This window comes from Equus przewalskii, chromosome 19 (assembly GCF_037783145.1).
Source record: "Equus przewalskii isolate Varuska chromosome 19, EquPr2, whole genome shotgun sequence".
Lineage (NCBI taxonomy): Eukaryota > Metazoa > Chordata > Mammalia > Perissodactyla > Equidae > Equus > Equus przewalskii.
This window is the reverse complement of record NC_091849.1, coordinates 6,828,193-6,849,943: the sequence shown is the minus strand read 5'-3', so window position 1 is coordinate 6,849,943 and position 21,751 is coordinate 6,828,193. Positions and strand designations below refer to the sequence as shown.

At 42.6% G+C, this 21,751-nt stretch overlaps 1 protein-coding gene across 1 annotated transcript in view; it reads left to right on the top strand.

Moving 5' to 3' along the window:
• Nucleotides 1-1,720: 1,720 nt before the first annotated feature.
• Nucleotides 1,721-21,751, top strand: part of F13A1 (coagulation factor XIII A chain) — a 156,080-nt gene continuing 136,049 nt past the window's right edge. The window contains exons 1-3 of the mRNA XM_008534975.2: nt 1,721-1,805; nt 3,814-3,961; nt 14,680-14,868. Of these exons, the coding sequence (XP_008533197.2) occupies nt 3,832-3,961; nt 14,680-14,868 (319 nt within the window). The 5' untranslated portion in view covers nt 1,721-1,805; nt 3,814-3,831. The remainder of the gene's footprint in view (nt 1,806-3,813; nt 3,962-14,679; nt 14,869-21,751) is intronic.

The window sequence follows — 21,751 nt, the reverse complement described above, 5'->3', positions numbered from 1 at the left end:
GTGGTGGTCTGAACCTCTACAGTGGGAGTGGGGGTAAATGGGTAGAGTCAAGAGATATTTAAGAGGTAGAATAGAAAGTATTTGTTGAAGATCGGATTTGGGGGTCAATGGGGGAAAAGATGGAAGTGTGAAGAACAATGCCACATATCTGGCTTGTCAACTGAACACAAGGTGATGGCATTCATTGAGATAGAGAACTCCTGAGATGAAGCAGGTTTTTAGGGAAAATTACATCACTCATTGTAGATACGATGAGTGTGAGTTACCACTGGGACATACCAAGTGAAGATGGCCGGAGGACAGTTAGACAGGGGAGTCTGAAGTTCTTGGAAAGGTCATGACTAAACACTTAGATTTGGGAAGTGTCAAGATGAGGATGGAAACTGAAAACGATGGGAATACTGAGATTATCAAGGGAGCTTGTGCAGCACTGGAGGAAACCCGAGAGCGAAATGTCTCAGAGGCCAGGGGAAACGACCTTCAAGGCAAGAGTGGCAAGAGAGTTCAATGTTTCCAAAGGTTAGGTAAATGAGAACTGAATCCCATCTTTTGGATTAGCACAGGCCATTGGTGACCTTGAACTACGGTTTCATTAGACTGATAGGGGCAGAAGCCAGATGGCAGAAGCTTGCGTTGAAGAGGAAGAAAGGAGCAATAGCTGGAGGGACGTGGGTTGAGGGAGGGTTTTGAAAAATATTGAAGAGGCTTGACTTGAAGTTGCGTAAATGCTGATGGGAAGCAGTTGCCAGAGAGCAGGAGCTTGAAGATACAGGAGGAAAAATGGGGAAGCGTCACAGCAAGGCCCAGGATAAGAAGGTGTCATAGAACACAGGCAAAGATGGGGACGCAGCACAGAACCTCTCCCACTTTAGTAAGAGGAAGAAAGAAGGAAAAGATGGGCAAGGTTACAGGTAAGTTCATAGATTTGGTAGTAGAAATCTGAGAGAATTTCTAACCAATGACATCTTTCTTTTCTTTTCTTTTTTTTGGTCTATGAAATTAGATCAAGTGGCGGTGTCAGAAATTTCAGAAGGAAAATTTTCTTTTCTTTTTCTTTAATTATTTGAAGATAAACCAAAATGGTTTTCAGAAAAAAACAAAGGGTTATTTTCTAATTTTTGTGCACTCTTAAAAGGTATTTACTCATCTTTCCTGGCGCTGGGCATCCCCTCCTGCAGGAAGTCTGGCGGTTAGGTGGTGATGGGGCTCCCATGGATGGTTCAAGAATACAGACCATGCCACTCAGCCTTATTTACACAAGAAGGACTCATTGCTTTCACTTTATGCATGGTCACAACTGACTGTGACCCCTCTGTGGGAGGGCAGACCCTCCTTTCTGCCAAGCCACACCAGCCAACCTTGGAATCCTGGATGGCGAAATGTTCTTTGGTGAAGGAAGACCCTTCCAGCCCTCCTGACCAAAGGGAAGGACATGGGGTCTGCCTGGCACTGCAGAGCCATTTGCCAGTACTCCCAGCCACCAAGTGACAAGGGGGCAGCAGACTGGAGGTGGGGATGGTGAGGAGAAGCAGGGCTGGGAAATTGGAAGCAAGGGGGTCTTGGGCGGGAGGAGGAGGTGCATGCCAGAATAACAGAGCAGGGTGGCAGAAGTAAATAGAAAGTCCTCAAAGCTGCTTGCTTGCTCCAGCTGTCAAGAAGAGGGAGGAGAAAACCCTGTGGGATGGGCTGTTAGGAAGTTATTTAAGAGCCAAGTTGCTGGTTGTTTTTCCTGTGTCTTTCTGAGGAAGTACCGCGGAGACACAGAAAGCCAGCCTGCCCTAGGGCACCTCAGGAGGGGACTGCAGGTAAGCAGCTGTCCCTCTTGTCCAGCATCGCCACAGCCGTGCCCCCAGGAGCTGAGGGGCCTGCTGCGTCCACGCCCCTCTACCTGGGTTTCTCCAGCGATCCCTCAGGTGGCTGCTCAGGGTGCCTGTGGGTGGGGGGTGGGTCAGAGGCAGCCCAACTTGTCCAATTCCCGTTCTTTGCCCCTAACTCCACACCTACCCAGCCCCTCTTCTGGACAGAGACTTCTCTCAGGCACTCCAGGAAGCTTTCCTGAGGGCGCTGCTTGCTAAGAAGGCTGCAAAATGGGAATGAGGGACAGGGCTTGCTACCCCAAGGGACAGGCCTCCTTTCCTCTGGGGAGCAGACTCAGGCAGAGAGGGAGGTAGGGCCAGGCAAGAACACCTGCTTGGTTGGAACCATGATCCCCTGGGCTTGGCCCTCCATCCCTGTGCATCCACTTACCCCATCCCTGCACAGCCCCTTCCCCCATCCCAATACAGGAGCTCAACTTGAGCATCTCCCTCCTGCCCCCCCCAAAGCCCTGGCGAGAAGAGGGTGCTTCTTCCCACTGCACTCACCCAGCCAGGCCTGCACCCGTTCCTCCTGACCTGAGAAGCACCTGAGGCTCCTGGTCTCGCTTGACAGCTTCTCTCTCCCAACAGGCTACAGTGCTGCTCTGCACTGCTCTCCGCCAAACTCCCGTCTCCTAGTGAGCCCACAGCCGCTCTTGCTGTTTCCCACCTGAAGACTGCCATTTCCTACCTTCTCTCCATCATTAACCCTTTCTCTCTCCTCCCTCCCTCCCTCCCTCCCTTCCCTCCTCAGTTCACTAGAGACTGTCTGTAAATATGTCTGTAGATATTTATGGATGCCTATTCAGACTTTGTACTTGCAAACACTGCCGTCTCCTTCCAAGACCGAATACTTTAGGAAGTGGTTCTCCAGTCTCCAGCTGTGTTGCCTTTGCTCAACACATTTCTGGAACAGTCTACTCTAGTTGCCTCTATAATGGTGGCTCTTCATCTTGTGAGGGTGTGCCTGGTTTTTGAAAAGAGCCAAATAACCAGAGTCATGACTGGGTAATTCAGGTGATCAAGGAGAAAGCTTCATTTGGGCCAGAAACAAGGTGGCCTTCATTTGGTCAGTTTGTCAACAAGTCCTGATTGGGCCCTGAGAGGAAGGTGTGTTGCGTTTACACTGGCTCTTTGCCTGCACAAACTCCAAAGGGAGGGGAAGCAGACTTGGAGCAAAGGCAGTGTTAGCTCCACTGACCAAGTAAGTTCCAAGAACGGGCTATTTATAGCCCTATCTAAAACTGCAGCTCACCTACCCGAACTCTCCATCCTTCCTTCCCCTGCTCCATGCATCCTGGCTCCAAAGCAATCACCACCTTCTCACACCAACGGAGTGTCCTTCTGACTCTTGGTCTCCACCCTAGCCCCCACTAGACTGGAAGCTCTCCAGGTCCAGAGCCCTTCCGTTTTGTTCTCTGAAGTATGCCCAGTGTCCAGATCTCAGCCTGGCACACAGTAGGCCCTCAGGAAATACTGGTTGAATTAAATTACAAACGAGAACGCTTTGGAGGCCGCCACTTATCTGGACGTGGTTGTAGCGTCTGTTCTTAGAAGTGACTTAGGCCTCAGGAGCCTGTGTGAAATGGACATATGTGCATGCATACGACAGGAAACATTGTGTCTTACAAAGATAGCGACTTTAGGCATAATGAGAAAAACAAAAACCCTGCTCTCCAAAATCTTTTATCTTTTTTCTTTCTTCAAATAAGCCCCTTTCTTCTGCTTTCCATATGTTTTGACAAACACAAAATCTCGCTGAGATCCTTGGGGAACCAGACTCCATCATTAGACTAATCCTTACCGCCACTTCTCTGGTTTTATTTACGTGAAACTCACGATGTGTTGCTCAAATGCTATCACACACAGATACGTCTGTTTCTCTATTTTTGAATCCTTGTCTCAAATGTAACTTGCCTCATATTCCTTTTCCATGTCTCCTTTCTTTCCCTCCAAGGAGCTAGTGACGCTGAGAATGTCGGAGACCTCCGGGACCACCTTTGGCGGCAGGAGAGCCATTCCCCCGAACAACTCCAATGCTGCAGAGAACGACCCCCCAACTGTGGAGCTGCAGGGCCCGGTGCCCCGGGGCGTCAACCTGCAAGGTACAGGCCCCAGGCCCAGGCACGGCCAGCCTTGGCCACTCCTCCCCACGGGCACCGGGCTGGTCAGCACCGGCTGCCTCCACTGAGCTCCCACAAAAGGGGGACCCTCTGCTAGTCTCTGGTTTTAAGGAAACCATATTTTGAGTGGTAAAGCGCCAAAGACCAGGATTCTCGCCCCAGTTCTGCTGCTGAAATGCTTTGTAATCTCAGGAAAGTCACCTCTTCAACATAAGGGCATGCCTTAGCTGAGGCCTCTTCCAGATACCCTTCTGTTTTTAAGAGTGTTCTCTAGCTGGAAGTTTCCACTTCCAAAATATTGTGGCTGTTTTGATTGTCTGGCTTGCGCCTCTCTTCTTCTCCCTCCTCTGCCCTCCATCCACTGCTGTGAATTTCAGAGCTGGTGCCCACCGCCAGACTGACAGTAATAGAGATGGAAGCCCTCGATTTCTCTCCAGAGCAGCCTGGGGCACAGGCGAGGCAAGCTGCTTCCCCTGCTCTGGCCTCCACGGACCCCCAGGGACCTGCTCTGGGAGCACTAGCCAGCCGCTGACCTCCACTCAGCCCTGTCAGCTGTGACAGGGCCAAGGTGCCAGCTGTGACTTGGTGACACAGACACCATTCCCTTGGGCCACGGCAGGAAGGTTCAGACTCACATCCCCAAATGGCATCTCGCAGGGAGTACTCTTTGTCAGTACCACACGTGCACCAAACCCCACTTTAGCTCCTGAGGGTTTTTTAGCTCTGTGCCAGGTTTCACTGAGGCGGGGGGAGGGTAGGGGGGAGACACTCACTTGCTGGGGTAGGTGGCCATAATCGCCCCATGGTTGTGTGGTTAATCGCCTCATCGGAAAGAGACTCATTCCAAGAGACTTGAAAGGAAAGGGAAAGAACCATGCTGATTACTAACAAATCCAGCAAGTCAGAGACCTGCCTGGACATTGTGGACAGGTTTGACTGTGTTACTACCGTGTCTAGACAATTTGATACCCAACTGTGAAAACAGAGAGATATCAAGTACCATCCATGAGGTGCCATCCAAATGTGGAGGAGGGGCTCATAGAACAGAAGGGTACCTTCTTCAGCTGAGTAGAGGAGCCCAGACGGATTTGTAAACTCGTAGTTCTGAGCTCTCTCTCCCAGCTAGGTGCTGCTCTGCCTAAAACTCCACCATTAGAGCCACAGAACCAAGTTTTAAAGGGCTTGCCAATCAACTCATCTAAATCCCCATGTTACAGGTTAGGAAGCTGAGGCCAAAGCAAGCAGGTGATGTTCACTTCACTCCTTCACTGCCCAGTCTAGGAGTCTTTCTTTCCTTTTTTTTTTTCTGTTTAAGAATGCAAATAAAATTGGAAAGTGTGCAGACATTAAATTATCGAGCAGGTTACCTTGCTGTATTCAGTTTTCCCCTCAGGAAAGGGGGCCAGTGTGCTGGAAGAAGCAGGCAGGAAGAACAGAAAGGAAAAGAGCACAGGATTGTTGAGGAGAAAGGTGAACCTTTGCAAAGGCAGCAGACTGTAGCAAAGAGCCCCCAGTCCAGGACTCAGAAGACCCAGGTTCCTGTATCACATTGACCGCTTGCTCATCCTGGGACACAGGGCAAGTCACGTAAGCGCCCTGAGCCTCAGTGTCCCCGTCAGCAAAATGGAAGCAATACCTATTTCACAGTTGTCATAAGAATCAAATGGCTAAAGTTCCTGTGAGAATCCCGACCCATAGGACATGACCAGTAAGTGCGCGTTGATTCAGAAAGTGCGAGTGATCACGGCCTTGCGAGGTCAGGAGCCCACTCCAGGGAGCGCTTGTTTCCAAGGGGTGTATGTACAGCCTGCAGCCACTGTATACCTGAAATCTGGACAAAATGTTGCGAATAAGAAGTCAAAACTACCACAGAACTTGAGCAAGTAGGTCAATTAATAACAGTCTGGGATTACTGGTTTTTGTCTATTTAGTTTTGGAGGCAGGGGTAGGGAATTATTTTGACCTGAACTATTTTGAAGAATCAGTCATTATTTGCTTGGCAGTCGTATGTGTCCACAACCCAAGGGACATTTTGGGATACTTATTTCAGGCCCTGGACTAGGAGTGTGAGTGTCCAATGTCTAATTGTAGAATGAATGCACAACCACCTGAGAATTGATGACTCATCAGCCCTGGAGTCCTGAGAATCTTATTATTAATAAGAGACACCAGACTGCATAAGCAGGCATCCATTGACTGTTTCTCACACCGATGAGCCACGTACTAACTACACCCTGTGAGGACAGGGTCTCTGAACCCAGGAAGCATGGTGTAAGTCCCAGATGAGTGGGACAGAAAAAAACGCCAGCATGCAAACTGTCTGGTCAAGGAAGTCTGTCTCCTCTTATCCTTCACATTTCAAATGTCTGTTTAATTGTGCTAAAAGCGGGTATTCTGACACTAAATATATCAAGATCTCCCCAAGTCTTTCCGGCTAAGTCATGGTCACACATGTTTAAATGCCATATCCTTGCAGTTTTTGCAGTGGCCACTAGTGGTCTCCAAGGAGACTTGTATCTCCCAGGTCCCTGTCTGAGGATGACTTGGCTCCAGGAACACAAAGCCCTATGTCAAAGTGTCTCCCCGCATTTGTTTCAGTGGAAGCTTCTATCGCAAGCATCCCTTTAGCAAGCTGCTCTGGTGAAACTGACTGAGAAGGGCGGACAGGCAGGAGGAGGAAGGAGGGGAATGCCAGATTCTTCACTTTGAATACTCCTGTGGTAGTCGAGGTATATCATACATACTGACTGTGAAGAATGCCCTTAATTCACAGCTTTGGTGAATATTTGGTTAAGAATTATTTTAGTCCATATTTCAAATGTATAAACTTACATAAGGTTCCTCCCATACAGCAACACAATATTTAAGAAAAATTAAAATGTTTGTGGTGACAATGGAACCCCAGAGATGGGACAGCCAGTCAGTGGTGGTGGTTGATGTCCTCATGCATTTTTAGGGACACTTACCGCCCCTCTTTGAACTCAGCTGTAGCTAAGAGAAGTGCATGAAAGTCTCTTCAGATTGTCTGACTTAGCATCTAAGTCTAAGAGACTGTTCTGCACGCTCAGTTGCTCTTTCTGAAAATCTGTCCACAGCCTTCCTGGTCTCAAAGGTTATTTTAGCAGGAGATGTAATGTTCTGGAAGATAACCTTGTATTCTTGGGCTGGTTTGACTCTGTGTTGTTAGCAATAGCTGATCTTTTGCAGCAGTAATTATGGTACTTATTTGACAGGTCTAATGCAATGAATTCAAACCGGAAAACACATCTGGATCTATAAAAACTCAAGTGCAGGCGAGATCTAGTACTTTTCAGGTCAATGGGGTCTTTCGCCTTTCTGACCATCTCCTGCCCCCCACCACTCCATGTCAGAACTAAATCAACTAATTAACTAGTTAATTATTAATCTCTCCTTTGTGCAGAGTAAACGTCTCTGGATTCAAGCTTATTGAAAGAATAGTACAGGCATTCAATGTATAATTAAGAAATAATGTTGCATAGAATCAGTTCATCCTTTCATTCAATTTGTGGCAAAATATTTAATGATTGCCACCTACGTGTCAGGAACTATGCCAAGCTCTCTCTGGGGACACGCTAATGAGTAAGTCAATTCCTGGCCTCAAGCAACTCTCCGTCTAGTAGATAAAACAAACAAATAAAAGATAGTTACAATTCAGCGAGATAAATACTGTAACAGAAATTTATGCAAACTGCAGTGAGCTAGAGAAAGGAATAACTAGTGGTGTGGGTGGAGGGGGAAAGAGGGGGAGGCAGGCTTCATGATGAAAAGACATTTGACGGGATCTTAGAGAGTGAGTAGGGGTGACCAGGCACGCTCAAGTGGTGAGGACAAGAGGGGAGGTGAGCCTGGGAAAAGGAGACAGGGATCACACTGTAACACGTCTTGAAGACCTTACCTTTCCTCCTGTAGATAATGGGGGACTTGCAAAGGGTTCTGAACAGCAGAAGGACATAATCAGAATTAAGTTTTATGAAGGTAATTCAAGGAGGAGAAAATGGAGAGAAGGAAATACATTGGGAAGCTCTTGAGACGCTTCAGGTTAGAAGAAAAGCAGTCCAGAGGGATTGTAGTCCCCGGAGATGGTGTTAGTCTCCCTTCTCTTATTCTAGCTTCCTCTGAGCAGCTGAGCATTTCTTACACATTTCAGGATACAGGACATTTTAATAGCAAGTTAAAAAACAGTAAGCTGTTTAAGAAAATGTTTTTAATCATTCTAATGAATGATACTTTATAATTTGGGGTATCCAAAAGAAATATGAGAAAAGAACCCTCATCCTGTTGTTTTCACAATAAACAGACCTACTTCCTCACAGATAGTATTTATGCCTATAGTTTGGTAACAATATTACCAAAGATTGCACGGAGAATTCAGTTCACGAGGGAATTCCTAGGATATGAACCTAAACATTTAACTTATTTCAAGATTCCATCTGGGACAGGTATAATCATTCTCTGAAGAATATTTTTACAACCTAAGGAGAAAATAATCCACTTTTTCATATGAGGGAAATGGGGAGGAGGCGAGGGAGGCAGCTGGATCAGGAGGAGAGAGGTTTTTTAACAGTCCATTTTCTGATGTGATTGGAATTAGGCTAAATTGTGTTAGGTAGACTTTTTGAAAGCTGTCAGTTTGAAAGAGTGAGCTGCCAAGTTTCCAGTTACAATATCTTTCTTAAAAAAAAAAAAGAAGCAGATTAGCAAAGAGCTGCTCCATTTCGCCAGGAGCCGGGCTTGGGCAGCAAGAAGCACTCGTTCCTTGTTTGTGGCGAGTGGAGCCTAGGTGGTGAGAAGGCTCTTTCAATCGGAACTATGTCTTGCTAAGCCAATAAACAAAGCAAAACTCAAGATGCCAGCTTAAAGAATGTTTTACTAAGTACTTACCACACGAGGAGGGGCAATACTGAGCAAAATGGGCAATAGAAAGAACTCCGATATTTGTACATCTATGCTCACATTTTATGACAACCAGCTGTAGAGTCCTTGCTATTATCAGGTATTATGAGAAACAAATACTTGGTTGATCCGTGGGTGACTTTCCATGGGCAGTGAAAGAAATGTTGTTTTATCAGTAACATTGGGGACCTCACCTCATTCCCCGATACTTGGGGCAACCCCTGGTAAATCCATAGACCTATTGGGAGATTACATGGGAGAAAGGGCAACATGGCTGTCATTTTCTTCTCCATCTAAAGGATAAACGACCCTGCCTGTTACCCTTCTACATGTCATATACATTTGACTACAGTCTAGAACATTATTTCTTTAAACTCTCAACCTCTCAGCGTAGTTTTTAATCTCCCATGTCCTAGTCAAGTTTTATTTTTTAAATGAAATGTTTTTCTTAGTTTAAATGATTTTGATACGGACTGCCATTTTAAGGGATTATACAGGGAAATTTTATTTCTCATTCCCTTAGTTTTTCCCCACTTAATACCACTGTGATTTCCTATGATTCTTCTTTCTTTCTTCCTGAAGGCATTGACTTGTTAGAGTGATATTGCAATAGAGAATGAAAGATCACTTAGAAAAAACCAACATTTAAAAAAATTACACGTTTTGAATTAAATGTCAAAAGTATAATATAGACTACATTATTTTAAAATAAACTTCATATATATTAATACATGTATATTTATTATATATACTTGTTTGTTTTCACTATGAAAAAACTGCAAGCCATGAAAGTCATTTTTTGTCTTAGGTTTTATATACACAGAGTTGTTTATCAGTGCCCTGGCTCACCCTTTGTTATAAGCAGTATAAGGGAGCTATGAAGACATGGCATTTTTATTCCAATCTGAGACAAAATGCCTGGTCTAGAGGCCTTGAGTTATAAAAATCCACATTACCATCTTCAACAGTATATATACACAGTCCTGAAACCAGCATATTTTGAGGATAAAACTGTCTGAAAATGACATTTGAAGGACTGCTATGCTTAATCCTATGATAAATGGAATGATCCTTTTTAAACTGAAAAACCAAATCCGAGCTCCAAGTTTTCAGGTATTAGATTTGCCTAAAGCGAAAAGTGGCATATTTGCTATGGCATTTTTGCACATTGCCCCACGCACAGATAAGGTGATTAAGACAGGGTCTGGTCCTCAAGGGGCTATCCTATGGATAAAATCACCTATATTAAGATGATAAAAAGTGGTTAATGATAATAGATTTTTAAAAAAAGAACAATATATTCTGGGAATCAAAGGGAGAAAATGATTCCATCTGCCTGTAGAAATTTAGGAAAAGAAAAGGAAGTCTATCTGATCAGAAGACAAGAATGTAGCCTTTTCTCCTTTAATCCCCACACCACCACCATTTTGCAGATGAGGAAACTGAGGCACAGGTAGTTTATGTCACTTATCCAAAGTCACAAAGAAAGTCTCAGAGGTGGGTCCAGGCAGTCTGGCTCCAAAATCCATACTCTTATCCACTATGCTATTCTCTCTCTCTTAATAATAAAAATAATAATATAATAATAATAATTTTTGAGAATTTACTAAATGACAGACACTATGCTGAAGCACTTTACATACACTTTTTCATTTAATCCTTATACCAGCCCTAGGAGGTAAGTATCTCATTGCCTTTTTAAAGATAAGAAAACTGAGGCTCGGAGAGATTAAATAACTTTTCTGAGGTTGCACAATTAGCTAATAGTGAAGTGTCTCCCAAAACATATTCTGCAAAACACTGATCTCCACAACTAACAGTTTCCATTGTTATTTAAGTTTGGAAAACATGGCACCTGTAGGAGATTTGCAATGCACGTCAGCATATTAAATTCTCCCATAAATCCTGCAAGAATCCTGATTAATTTTTCTTGAGCCAGCCTCTCCCAATCTGATTTAACCAGGAAACTGATTCTTCCAATACCTATCAGTAGCCCACAGAGCTAGCACTGCACTACACTTCTTCAAGGATAGACTGACTTTAACTAGGCTCACCGGACATTACCCAGCCTCACTGGACAGGGTTATAAAACTGGAAAGCCAGGGTTTTCGTTTGCAAGGAGAACAGGAACCAATGAGAACCAGATGCTAAAGAAATGCTTGAATTTCTCACTTCAACTTTATTTTTCCCTGTAGACGGAGCTGCTTGGAAAGCCAAGGTGTAAAGCTGATATACTCATTTCCAGGGCACAATACCGTGGGAGCAGGGGTGGGACGAGGCGAGGTGAATCCGGCGGTGCTCCAGGACCCGTGCATCCATTCCCTACAGGCAGACTGGACCACCCCATCCCTCCCCTGGAATGCCGCGACAGCCTCCTGGCAGAACCTCCTGCCTCCAACGCACCCATCCATTCCTTTTTCCACTCTGTCACCGGAAGCAGTTTAAATTTATATATATAAAATTATACATATAATTTATATATATAAAATTAATATAAATCTAATCATGCAGTTTGCCATTTCAGATTCTTCACTGGATCCCCAATTCAATTAAAGTCCAAATTCTAAACACCATCTACAAGGCTTGAATAAGCAGCCCTTGCCTACTCTTCCATTGTGGCCTCATTCCTACACACCAGCCAAACAATCATCTTCCAATTTCTTAAGTAAACCGTGCATTGTCTTGCCTCAGTCTTCACTCATCCTTCTCTCTCCCTGAAACGTTCTTCCTCACCCCTCTTTCTACCTGGATCACTTGCTCTTCTTTTTGACCACTGTTTATACCTCACTTCCTCCAGAAAACTTCCTTAATCCCCCCTAGCCTGGGTCAGGGGTTCCCTACACTCCCAGATACCCTCCCCCACCCAGTAAACTATGCTTCCATGTCAGAGTATTTATAACACTGTATCATAATTATCAGTTCACTTCTTAGTATCTACCACTGTGCATTTACCTAGCTTGTATTTATTAGGCAGTGACCTAATCAATATTTATATTCATGTCTGCAATGGCAACATAAAATAGCATGCTTACAAAACTCCTGGAGGACAGGGAGTTAGGCAGGATATTAAATCTACTGAATATATGCTTAGAGTCTAAAATTATCTTAAGAGCTTGAAACAATTAACCAAATTCAATAAGCTGAAATTTCATATGAACACATATAAGTCCTGAAAATTGAGCTAAAATGAAGCAAACAATTGCATAAATAGATATGGCTAAATAGCAAAATGAGTGAGTGACTTATGGGGGTCTGGACTGAATTTTGACATCAGAATGACTTCAGAATGTATTTTTAAGCGTTTTACTTCACCAGATAAGAGTATTCAAAAAACTAATGATATCTTGGGCTGAAATAATAGAAATATGCTATTTATTTTGAAAGATGTAGTGGTCTCGTTTTTTATTGGAAAAAACCATAACAAGGGCAACGTACTTAATTCTAGGAAAAACACTACAAGAGAAATTTATAAAATAGAATATATTCCAGAACAGAGTAAGAGGTGAAAGTTCTGGAAATAACTTCTTAAAGGACAGTTGAAGAAATGGAGAATGTTTTACTCAGGGAAACCCTAATAGCAGTCTTTATATACCTAAAGAGTGCCGGATGAAATGAATAAAACGTATTCTATATTTATCCAGAAGTCAGAACCAGGATCTGTGGTTAGAAAAATTACAAGGAAGCAGATGTCAGCTCATCTTAAGAGGATTTTTCGAATAAACAGAGTTGTTTAAAAATGGACTGCTTGCCTTGTGAGATGGTATTTCCCTGTTCAGAGGGAGGCAGAAGCCCAAGGATGCGGGTTTTCGCAGGGATGCTTCATGCAGCAGTCTACCAGATGGTCTGGAAAGGGCCTTTGGCCTCTGAGATGCTATGAGGTTGTAATATGAGTACATTCCTTCGACGGGTGCTGATGAATGGAGAGCTGATTAAACGTATTTCTGAGGATGAGGTTTTTTTAGATATTTAAAAAGCAAAACATTCCTAAAAGGCACGGTGCTAAGAGAGAGGGTCAGATGAGTTGATTACTAAGATCCTTTTCCACTGGGACGTTGATGATTCTCCGGCTCTTTCTGAAGCTGGTTCAACACTGGGGACTGTGTTCTTAGGAAGGCTAGAGAACTTAGGGGAAAGTCAGCTTGGAAGAGAGAGGTCTAGAGAATTAAATGTCTTCAGCCCACTGCAGAATGGAAGGAAAGTGCCCTTCCGGGGATCATGTGCTACAGCAGGGTTCTGAGATGAGGTAAAAATAAAACTGCCTGCTGCCCTTTCTGTTGGCTGGAATGCTGCAGTCAGAGTAGCCCATGGAGCACCACCCCAGAAAAAGTACAAAACAGCTCCATCAGGGTTCACAGTCAGCAAGCCAACGGTGCCAGAACCATCGAATCATTACGTCATTGAATCTTCGTAGGAATTCTCAGGGTGTCAGTATCTTCATTTTCAAGGTGAGAAAACTCAGCTTCTGAGGGGCAATGGCCCTTACCTGAGTAATTATGAGACCTGAAATTCAAACTCAGGATTACCTGGACTTTGAATCAATCAAGAGTATTTCAGGGACTCCTAGACCGTAGAACTGGAGAGTATCTTAATGAGCCCAACTTCTTGGTTTTACCTTTGAGGAAAAAATGACGCCAGAGGGGACCAGGCTCCTGCACAGGATTCCTGTGTAAAAGCAGTAAAAGTCCTTGCAGTCTTGCAGGGTGACGCTCCACAGGAGTACAAGCTCGGTGGCTATGCTCTCTGTGTACAGTGTGTTCACAGCCTGAGGGCAATCCACACAGCAGGCAGGGTCAGGGAGAGAGAGGGGAGGCATGAGGCCAGCGCGCCCCCCACCCAGCCTTCTCTCCCCAGTGTCCCTTTGGAACTCCAGATGCACACACAGACATCAGTCTCTAGATTAGATCTACGATGTAGATGGGTAATTAGAGCTGCCTTCACATTCAGTGATCATATTCATAGGAAGTGGGAAAAAGGCAGGGGGAGATCTAATTTTTAGCCAGTGCTATCCTGTCTCAAGTAAATGTGTAACCGACATTTGCACTACCAAAATCAAAATTCAGAGGAAACACCTATAGATTTTGCTGTTTGACTACCAGATTGGTCGTTTAGTAGCTAGGGAAAGGTTCTGCATGTGCAAAGTGGGAACAGTCACACCTATCTTAATGAAATGTTAGCATCCTTTCTCCACACCTGGTCCCTTCCTTTCCTGCCTTTGAGGGACCAGATCTGCATTTAGAATTACGGAAGCAGAGGTCTTTGACCCTTCCTGAAGTAAGAGGAGAATTTGAGATTAAGGGTCGACTTTGTCCTTAGAGCATCCCCTTGAGGCTGTGTCAGATTTGATTCCTCCCTTTTTAAAGATAAGAAAATTGAAGTCGCCATTCCCTGCTTATCCCTAGTTAGTGACACAGGGAGGCAGCAGTCATGATGGGGAACACCTGACATAGTGAAAACCAGCATGAGACTGAGAACATGCAGACTCGAATTCTAGTCCTCATTTCTCTGTATCTAGACCTTGATGATAGGCGCCATAAAGATTGCTCTATCCATCCCAAGTGAGTGCCGTGTGGTCTGAAATGAGATTGGAGGGGGAAAAAGGTTTTTAAAAATCCTCTTTGAAAACAAGGTTTCACAAGAGACTCACTCTCAAGTCTACCAGCCTCTTGCATAGAGTTTATCCAATAGACCTTGCTACCTTGCTTATTCAAGAAAAATTATCTTGTTTGAGTTTGTGGTTAAACCAAAGTTACTCAATAATTTCCCACAATTATTTTCTTTGTGCATAGACTACCTTAATGTCACGAATGTTCACCTGTTCAAGGAGAAATGGGATACCAACAAATTGGATCACCACACTGACAAGTATGACAGCAACAAGTTGATTGTACGCAGAGGACAGTCTTTCTACATCCAGATCGACTTCAGTCGTCCATACGACCCCAGAAGGGATCTCTTCAGAGTGGAATATGTTATTGGTGAGTGCCATATGCAAGCCATGTCATGATAGTCCATCCACACCATCATATCGTGATAGTCATAATACCATGAGTTGCATCATAGACAGGGGTAGGTACAGTGAGTTGTGTTATTTCCTGGAATCACACTCTAACAGTTGGCTGGAACTAGGACTACACACAGCCCCTAGACCACCCAATGCTCTAAGATGGGCCTGTTTAAAGGTAAACATCAATAATTTGGGCCTACCCAGGCAAAAATCTGGTATAAATAAAAGTGAGTGCAAATGGCAGAAAATGTTAGTCAATTAAGATATTTTTCCCCAAATGGTTTTGGCATCCTAGAGTTGTGACTTTTAGTTTATCACCTCTACTGTCATGATTTCATTGGTCTCATGTACTGAAAATATTTGCAAATCTTAGTATGATTTCCATATAAGCATTTCCAAAAGATTGCTCTGCTCCAATCTAGTCCCATGGGATGGTTCATGAAAAATGGGTGGTCAAATAAAGTTCACGAAACACTTTGTACTCTACCCTCATGTTGTAGGTTGACAACGCACATTAGCTTTAAAGGTGATGGGAAGTACCATTAAACTTTGCTTGGTTCAGTGCTTCTCAAACTAATTTGATCATGGAACTCTTCATTAAGTTATAGCTATTAACACTGAACACATTTTGGTAAATATTTCTCTAGGAATTTACAAGAGTAGCAAGTAAACATATGCATAAAAAAGCTAGGATGGCTCAATATCAGGAAATCTGTCTATATAGTCCAATACATAACTGAAGTAAAGGAAAAAATATTTAGGCACTCAAATCAATAGTGACTGAAAGAAATATGATTAAATTCAGCAGCTGTTTTTAGAAAAAGACTTTAAATAAAACAAAAGTAGAAGAAATCCCCTCAATTATGCTAAGGATTATTTAACCCAAACCAAGAACTTTGGTATCTTAAGTGGCAAAAAGTTAGTAATTTTAATTATAATCAGAAATTAGACAGAGATGCCTTCTATCACCATTCCTTTTATTTAAGGATTGTTTTAGCAAATGAACAATATAAGTGAAATATCTACTATAAACATTGGAAAATAAGACACAAAAATTGTATATTTTGCTAATGCTATGTAGAAAACCCAATAGATTCAAGGAAGAAAGCACAGTATTAATAAAACTTTGTAAGATGGCTAGATAAAAGATAAATACATAAAAGTCGATAGCTTTTCTCTTCTCTAGCACTAAGGACCTAGAAATAGAAATAAGAAAAATATATTCCACATATAAAAGTATCTAAACTATTATATGTAGGAATAAATTTTATAAAACAAGACAGCCTATATAAAGCAGATATTAAATCTTAATTAAAAACATAAGAAATAATGAAAAGGCAAATATATTCTTGGATGTGAAGTCTCAACATATTAAAAAAAAACAGTCTCCCAAAATCAATATGTAAATTTAATCCATTTTCAATTAGAATCTCAGTGGGAAAGTTTTTGGTTTTTGTGGGGTTTTTTTGTTTGTTTGTTTTGGACTGGATAAATCACAGAATTCATTTGAAAGAATAATTACCTGACAATAATCAAGAAAACTATACAAAGAAGTAATAAGTAACAGAGCATTTTCTATCAGAAAAAACTATCAGAACATACACTAAAAATTATTTAGTAGAGCAGAATAGAGAATCCAGAAATAGATCTCAGTATATAAGATTATTTAATAAGGTTGTTCATTTAATGGAGTAAGAAAAGTATGTGGGGTTTATTGTTTTTCTTTGTTGTTTTTGTTGTTTTAATAAATTAAATGATGCTGGAACAGCTACTAGTTTATATTTTCGTATTTAAGTATATATATTATATATATTTTGCATATATATTATATATGTTACATATAATATATGAATATACATTTGGTATATACTTGCATATTTGATATGTATTTATATAAATATATATAATTATGCATATTATATATATATACATGGTATGTACATACCATAATACCACAAATGACCATATATATGACCAAGTGACCAAAATGTAAATATATGACAAAAAATACCATAAATAAAGTCAATGGACAAAAGATGGATCTGGGAAGATATTCAAAATACACTCAGAGATATAAGGTTAACATAGAAAGCAAAAAAGCTCTTACAACTTGGCAGTATAAAGACAAGCAATGGAAAAATATGTAAAGTACACAAAGAAACAATTCACAAAAGAGAAAACTCAAATGGCCTATAATCGGATGACGTGCCCAAATTCACTAGTGGACCAAGAAAGCAAATCAAAGTGACACCGACCAGACTGACAAAAATTGAGCAAATGCTGTAACATCTGTAATATCTGCTGGCATGTTTGCAGAGAAAAGCATACATTGTTGATATAAATGTGCGATTTTATAACCTTTTTAGAAAGCAATTTGGCATACCTATTAATTAAAAGACTTTTGACCCAGCAATCCCCCTCTCAGGAATCTCTACCAAAGATATTTAAAATCCAGTTTATAAAAGTGGGCATTATTTCCTCCATCATTGTTTATAGTGAGAAGAAAACCTAAAAATTAACACCTCTCAATAGTGGAATGGTTGAAAATATTTGGATATATTCACATAATTATTTTTAAAAAGAGAATGAATTGGACCTCTGCCAGAGGACTTCAAGAGCGGTAGTGAATGAGAAAACAAAACGTGGAAGAGTGCATAAGATCTTCTATATACGTGTGCATAGGTCTGCACAGTCTTGAGAGAGCAGAGAGAATCTGAAGCATACCCAGAGGTGCTGACATGGGTTCCTTGGTGGGAGGGTAGCCAAAGTAAAGGAGGGAAAAGCAAAAGGAAGGGAAACCAAGCAAGAAAGGGGGGAAGAAGCAAGCATGATATAATGCTATGGGGGCATCCATGTAAAATTATTGATCTATGTGGGAATAGATATAAAGAAATTAAAACTAAAAATAAACACTTCCTAGAAAAAATATCTGTGACCCCTGACTACTTGAGAAATATGGTTTGTGCTTCTCTGCGTTTATAGTGCAAATTTGTATATAAATGTGGGGAAACTGATTGAAGTCAGAGTGGAAGCGGCAGAGGAGAAAAGAGACCTCTGAGTCAGAATAAGCAACATGAGTGCGATGCTGAGGTTCTATGCAGAATTGTTTGTTATCCCAATCGTGAGGTAAAACTAAATTCCCGTGCCGTGTGTGTTAGGCAAAATGAGAGAACCACAATTTAATTACATTTAGTACAAATAGCATACTATTATTGTTAGTATTTCTTAATAATGGGTACTTCAGATGAGAAAGAAATCCACAGCTAATATTTTTAACAATATTTTAAAATATGATGAAAATTTATTTTTTTCTAAGTTCATTTAGCTCTCTCTCTTTTGTGTGTGTGTGTGTGGGGGCTTATTTGGACTAGATTTGGTTAAAATGCCCTCGACACATTTATAATGGAATGATCACTGCATGCATGTCAACAAAGACCCATTTGAAGCTCTGTCCACAGTTTTGCTGTAGCTTCACAGGAATTTTTATTTCCACCTTTATAGCTAAACATTTAGGGCAGTGAGAAGAGGACAGGGAAGCTTTTCCTTGAATCGGACTTGTCTGAGGTCTGAGATCTCACACAGACCATTCAGAAAATATAGTAATGGAAGTCTTAGGGAAAATGATAAGATGAGTGTCTCAGATTGGTTTCTCAGGAAACAAACTCCGAGAAGGTGATTTGTGTGGGAAAAGTTTACTGGGCAGTGCTCTCAGGATCAACACCTGTGAGAGAGTGAAGGAATCAATGGGGGCGAGAGGGATGAGTTGAATCACGATCAACAGAGGCCTCAGTGGATCCTACCATTAGCTCTGGAATGGGATGGATCTTCAGAGTTGTCCAGCCTGATATCCTAGCATTGACTGCTCATTGGCTACAAGCAACCCCCAGGGAGAGGGTCATTAGAGTAATTGGCTCTCTAGTGCTCAGGGCAAACCCCCCTAGAGCAGCTTGGTGCGAGCTGTCAGTCACCAACACTCTCAGCATCAGGGCAATCATGTCTCCACCCTGAGTAGAAAGGTCTGGGCAGCATACCACAGCATCCACTACAGTGAGCATTTGAAGTCCTCTTCTCTTTTTTACAAAAGGCATAGTATTGCTTTTGTTCCTTCACTAAAAAGCTGGGGGAGGGGAAGCATAGCAAATTTGCCTTTGAGATAAAAATCTATATGTTTTAAAAGCCAGCACGTATTTTAAACCCTTCTTAGAGCCCATAATGTGCACTTTTAGAGTGAGGCTGTCTTCCAGTGTGTATGGCCTATTATAGACATTATTACATTTGAAGATTTTCTATTTCCAAATTTACTGTAGAAACAAGAAAAGGAAAATGACAAAATTCCACATTCTATTGTTTAGTGTATGAGAAATCAAGCGCATTTCTAAAGGGCCATAAAGGACCAATGAGAGCAGGTTTACCCCATCAGTGTCCCTCCTGCATCTCTGTCATTCAGGGGGCCACCACAACCTCCCGCTGCACTGCTGTAGCAGCGCTCAGACTGAAAAAAGAACCTCATTGGACACTCACTGGGGCTCAGAAACAATTCCCTTAAAATGCAGTCCTTGTTTCAGTAGGATTGACTAAAGCCGGGGAAATTGGATTTTAAAAGTAATTGCTGTAATGAGAAGAGACAAGTATCGAATGCGAACTGGAAATGAAATTAAGTGCAAAGGTTTGTATATGCAGATGTCCCTCAATTTCAGGAGACCAAAAGGTGAAAATAGCAATTTAAAAACAGAAAAGAGAAGACTTTGTAAAAAGTAAAGGACACATAAAAGAATCTCTTCAAATATTTCTTTAGAGTCTTTACAACACCGTTAGATTTATCAGCAAAGATCAATTTGGGCAGTACTTTTAAAGAATGTAACTATTTCATAGAGCAATCTATTATTATACTGAAAATTCAGAGAAAATAACTTTTCACTTAATTGCTCCCAGTTTGCATTCAGGTCTTTGTTATTGCTCCTTTCTCTTTCCCTGTGACTTTATACAAGATGAGCTGGGACATGTTCACACACTGCAGTTTCCTTTTGTGGCTGTCCTCAGAACCTAGGTCATGGGATTTATTTATAAGTGATTCTGCCTTCAAATCAACTTTCTTTCTTTTTAAATATTTAAGTGAATAGCCTCTCTCGGATGGTCCCGGATTAAGCCAGTATGTGCTGAGCCTCCAAGTAGACAGGGTGAACGGAGAAGCTAGCACATTTCCTCAGCGGAGGTCTTCTGCGCATGTGCTGCAGACATCCGGCGTGCTCTCATAATGGCGCTCATCAGCTGCTGGCAGGGCGTGGATCTCTCTGTGAGTTAGGTGGGAGGTGTTAATAAATTTGAGGAGGTAGGTGTGGCTGAAAAATGTGCCTGGTGGTCTGTGGGGGTTTTTCTCTCTTTCCACCTCTGAGCCTGCAGCCATGACAAATCGTGAAAGGCGTGGAGCAGAGCATTAATTATAGGTTTTGCTAACCTGCACCTGGAGCTGTGAAAACTTAGGAACAGCTTGTGGTGTTAATTTGCTGTTACTCTGACATGGGCCTCCTGCTTCTTTGGTACTCCAGTTGAGGGAGAGTCATTCTAAGGAAAGAATCCCCCGCTGTATTCCTTTCTAGCTCTCCTCATCAAAACAATAGATGTTCCCCCAACGCGGGCAGCCCTCCAAAGTAGCACAGAGTCCATGAGTGTTTCTTTCTACCTGGAGTCCACTCACAGGAGGCCAAGCGTGTTGAGGCCAGCGCCTTGCAGATTCCTTTGACCCACAGCTCCAGGCTTTGCATTTCTGGTTGGGGCAGAAAGAAGAAGGGAAGGATGTCATCTGCAAAGCCTGCTCCTCTATCAGGAGAGGAAAAGCTTCCCCAGAAGCTCCTAGCAGGCTGTTCATATCTCATTTGCTACCGCTATCTCTAAGGAAAGCTGTGAAACCATTTCACTTTCCAGTACCTTCAGGGGAGAGGCACAGGGAGAGCTAAGCATGGATGCTGGCCGACACCCAGGGGTGTGTGCCAGAAGTGCCTTCCAGGTTTGCCATCCTGTGAGTCTAAAAGGGCAGCCCTTACTGATGGCACATTGAGGTAGGTCGTTCATGGGCAGAGTCGTCATGTGCCTGAGCATTTACAGGACCATATCAATGGCACATGTTCTGCGTTATCAGCCCCATAAAACATGGAAAAATCCTCAACACTTCAGTATTTCTGTTTCACTCATTTCTTGAGTAGCGTTTAATGAAAGCTGACTGGGGAGTCAAACTTGATGTGTTTTACGGATGGGGGTGACATGAAGGATTCTCAGTTACGGGGTTCAAGAGTTGAGAGGAGGTGCTCAAAGGAGAGAGAGTGAGAGCCTGGATTAGGGCAGTGGTGGCAGAGATAGAAAGGAGGGGTGGAATTCGAGAAATATTTAGGAGGCAAAATCTACAGGACCTGTATTGGTAGTCTGCGTGGAATGAGAGGGAGGAAAGAGTCAGGTACAGCTCCCAGGTTGCTGGCTTATGTGACTATGACGATAGATGCCAGCACTTCCAAATGAGATAAAGAATGTAGGGAATTGGGGAGAAAAATATTGAGTGTGGCAAATGGTGATTGTAATGGCTCCCACTGATAACTCACTGGCACTGGGTACTGGGCAGAGGTGCTATGTACTTCCCATTTAATTCTTCAAGCATCCCCCTGGGCATTGGACGATGGTCGCTCTAGTTTTCGAACAAGATGAAGGTTGAAGGGGTTAAGTAACTTACCCAAGGCCACACCTAGAAATTTCTGAGGCTGAAAATCAAACCCAGGCATTCTCTGCTAATCACAATGCATACCACCTCCACCAATGAAACAGTCGGGGTATAAACGTTGTTCTGTCTGAGCCTGCTGAATATGAAG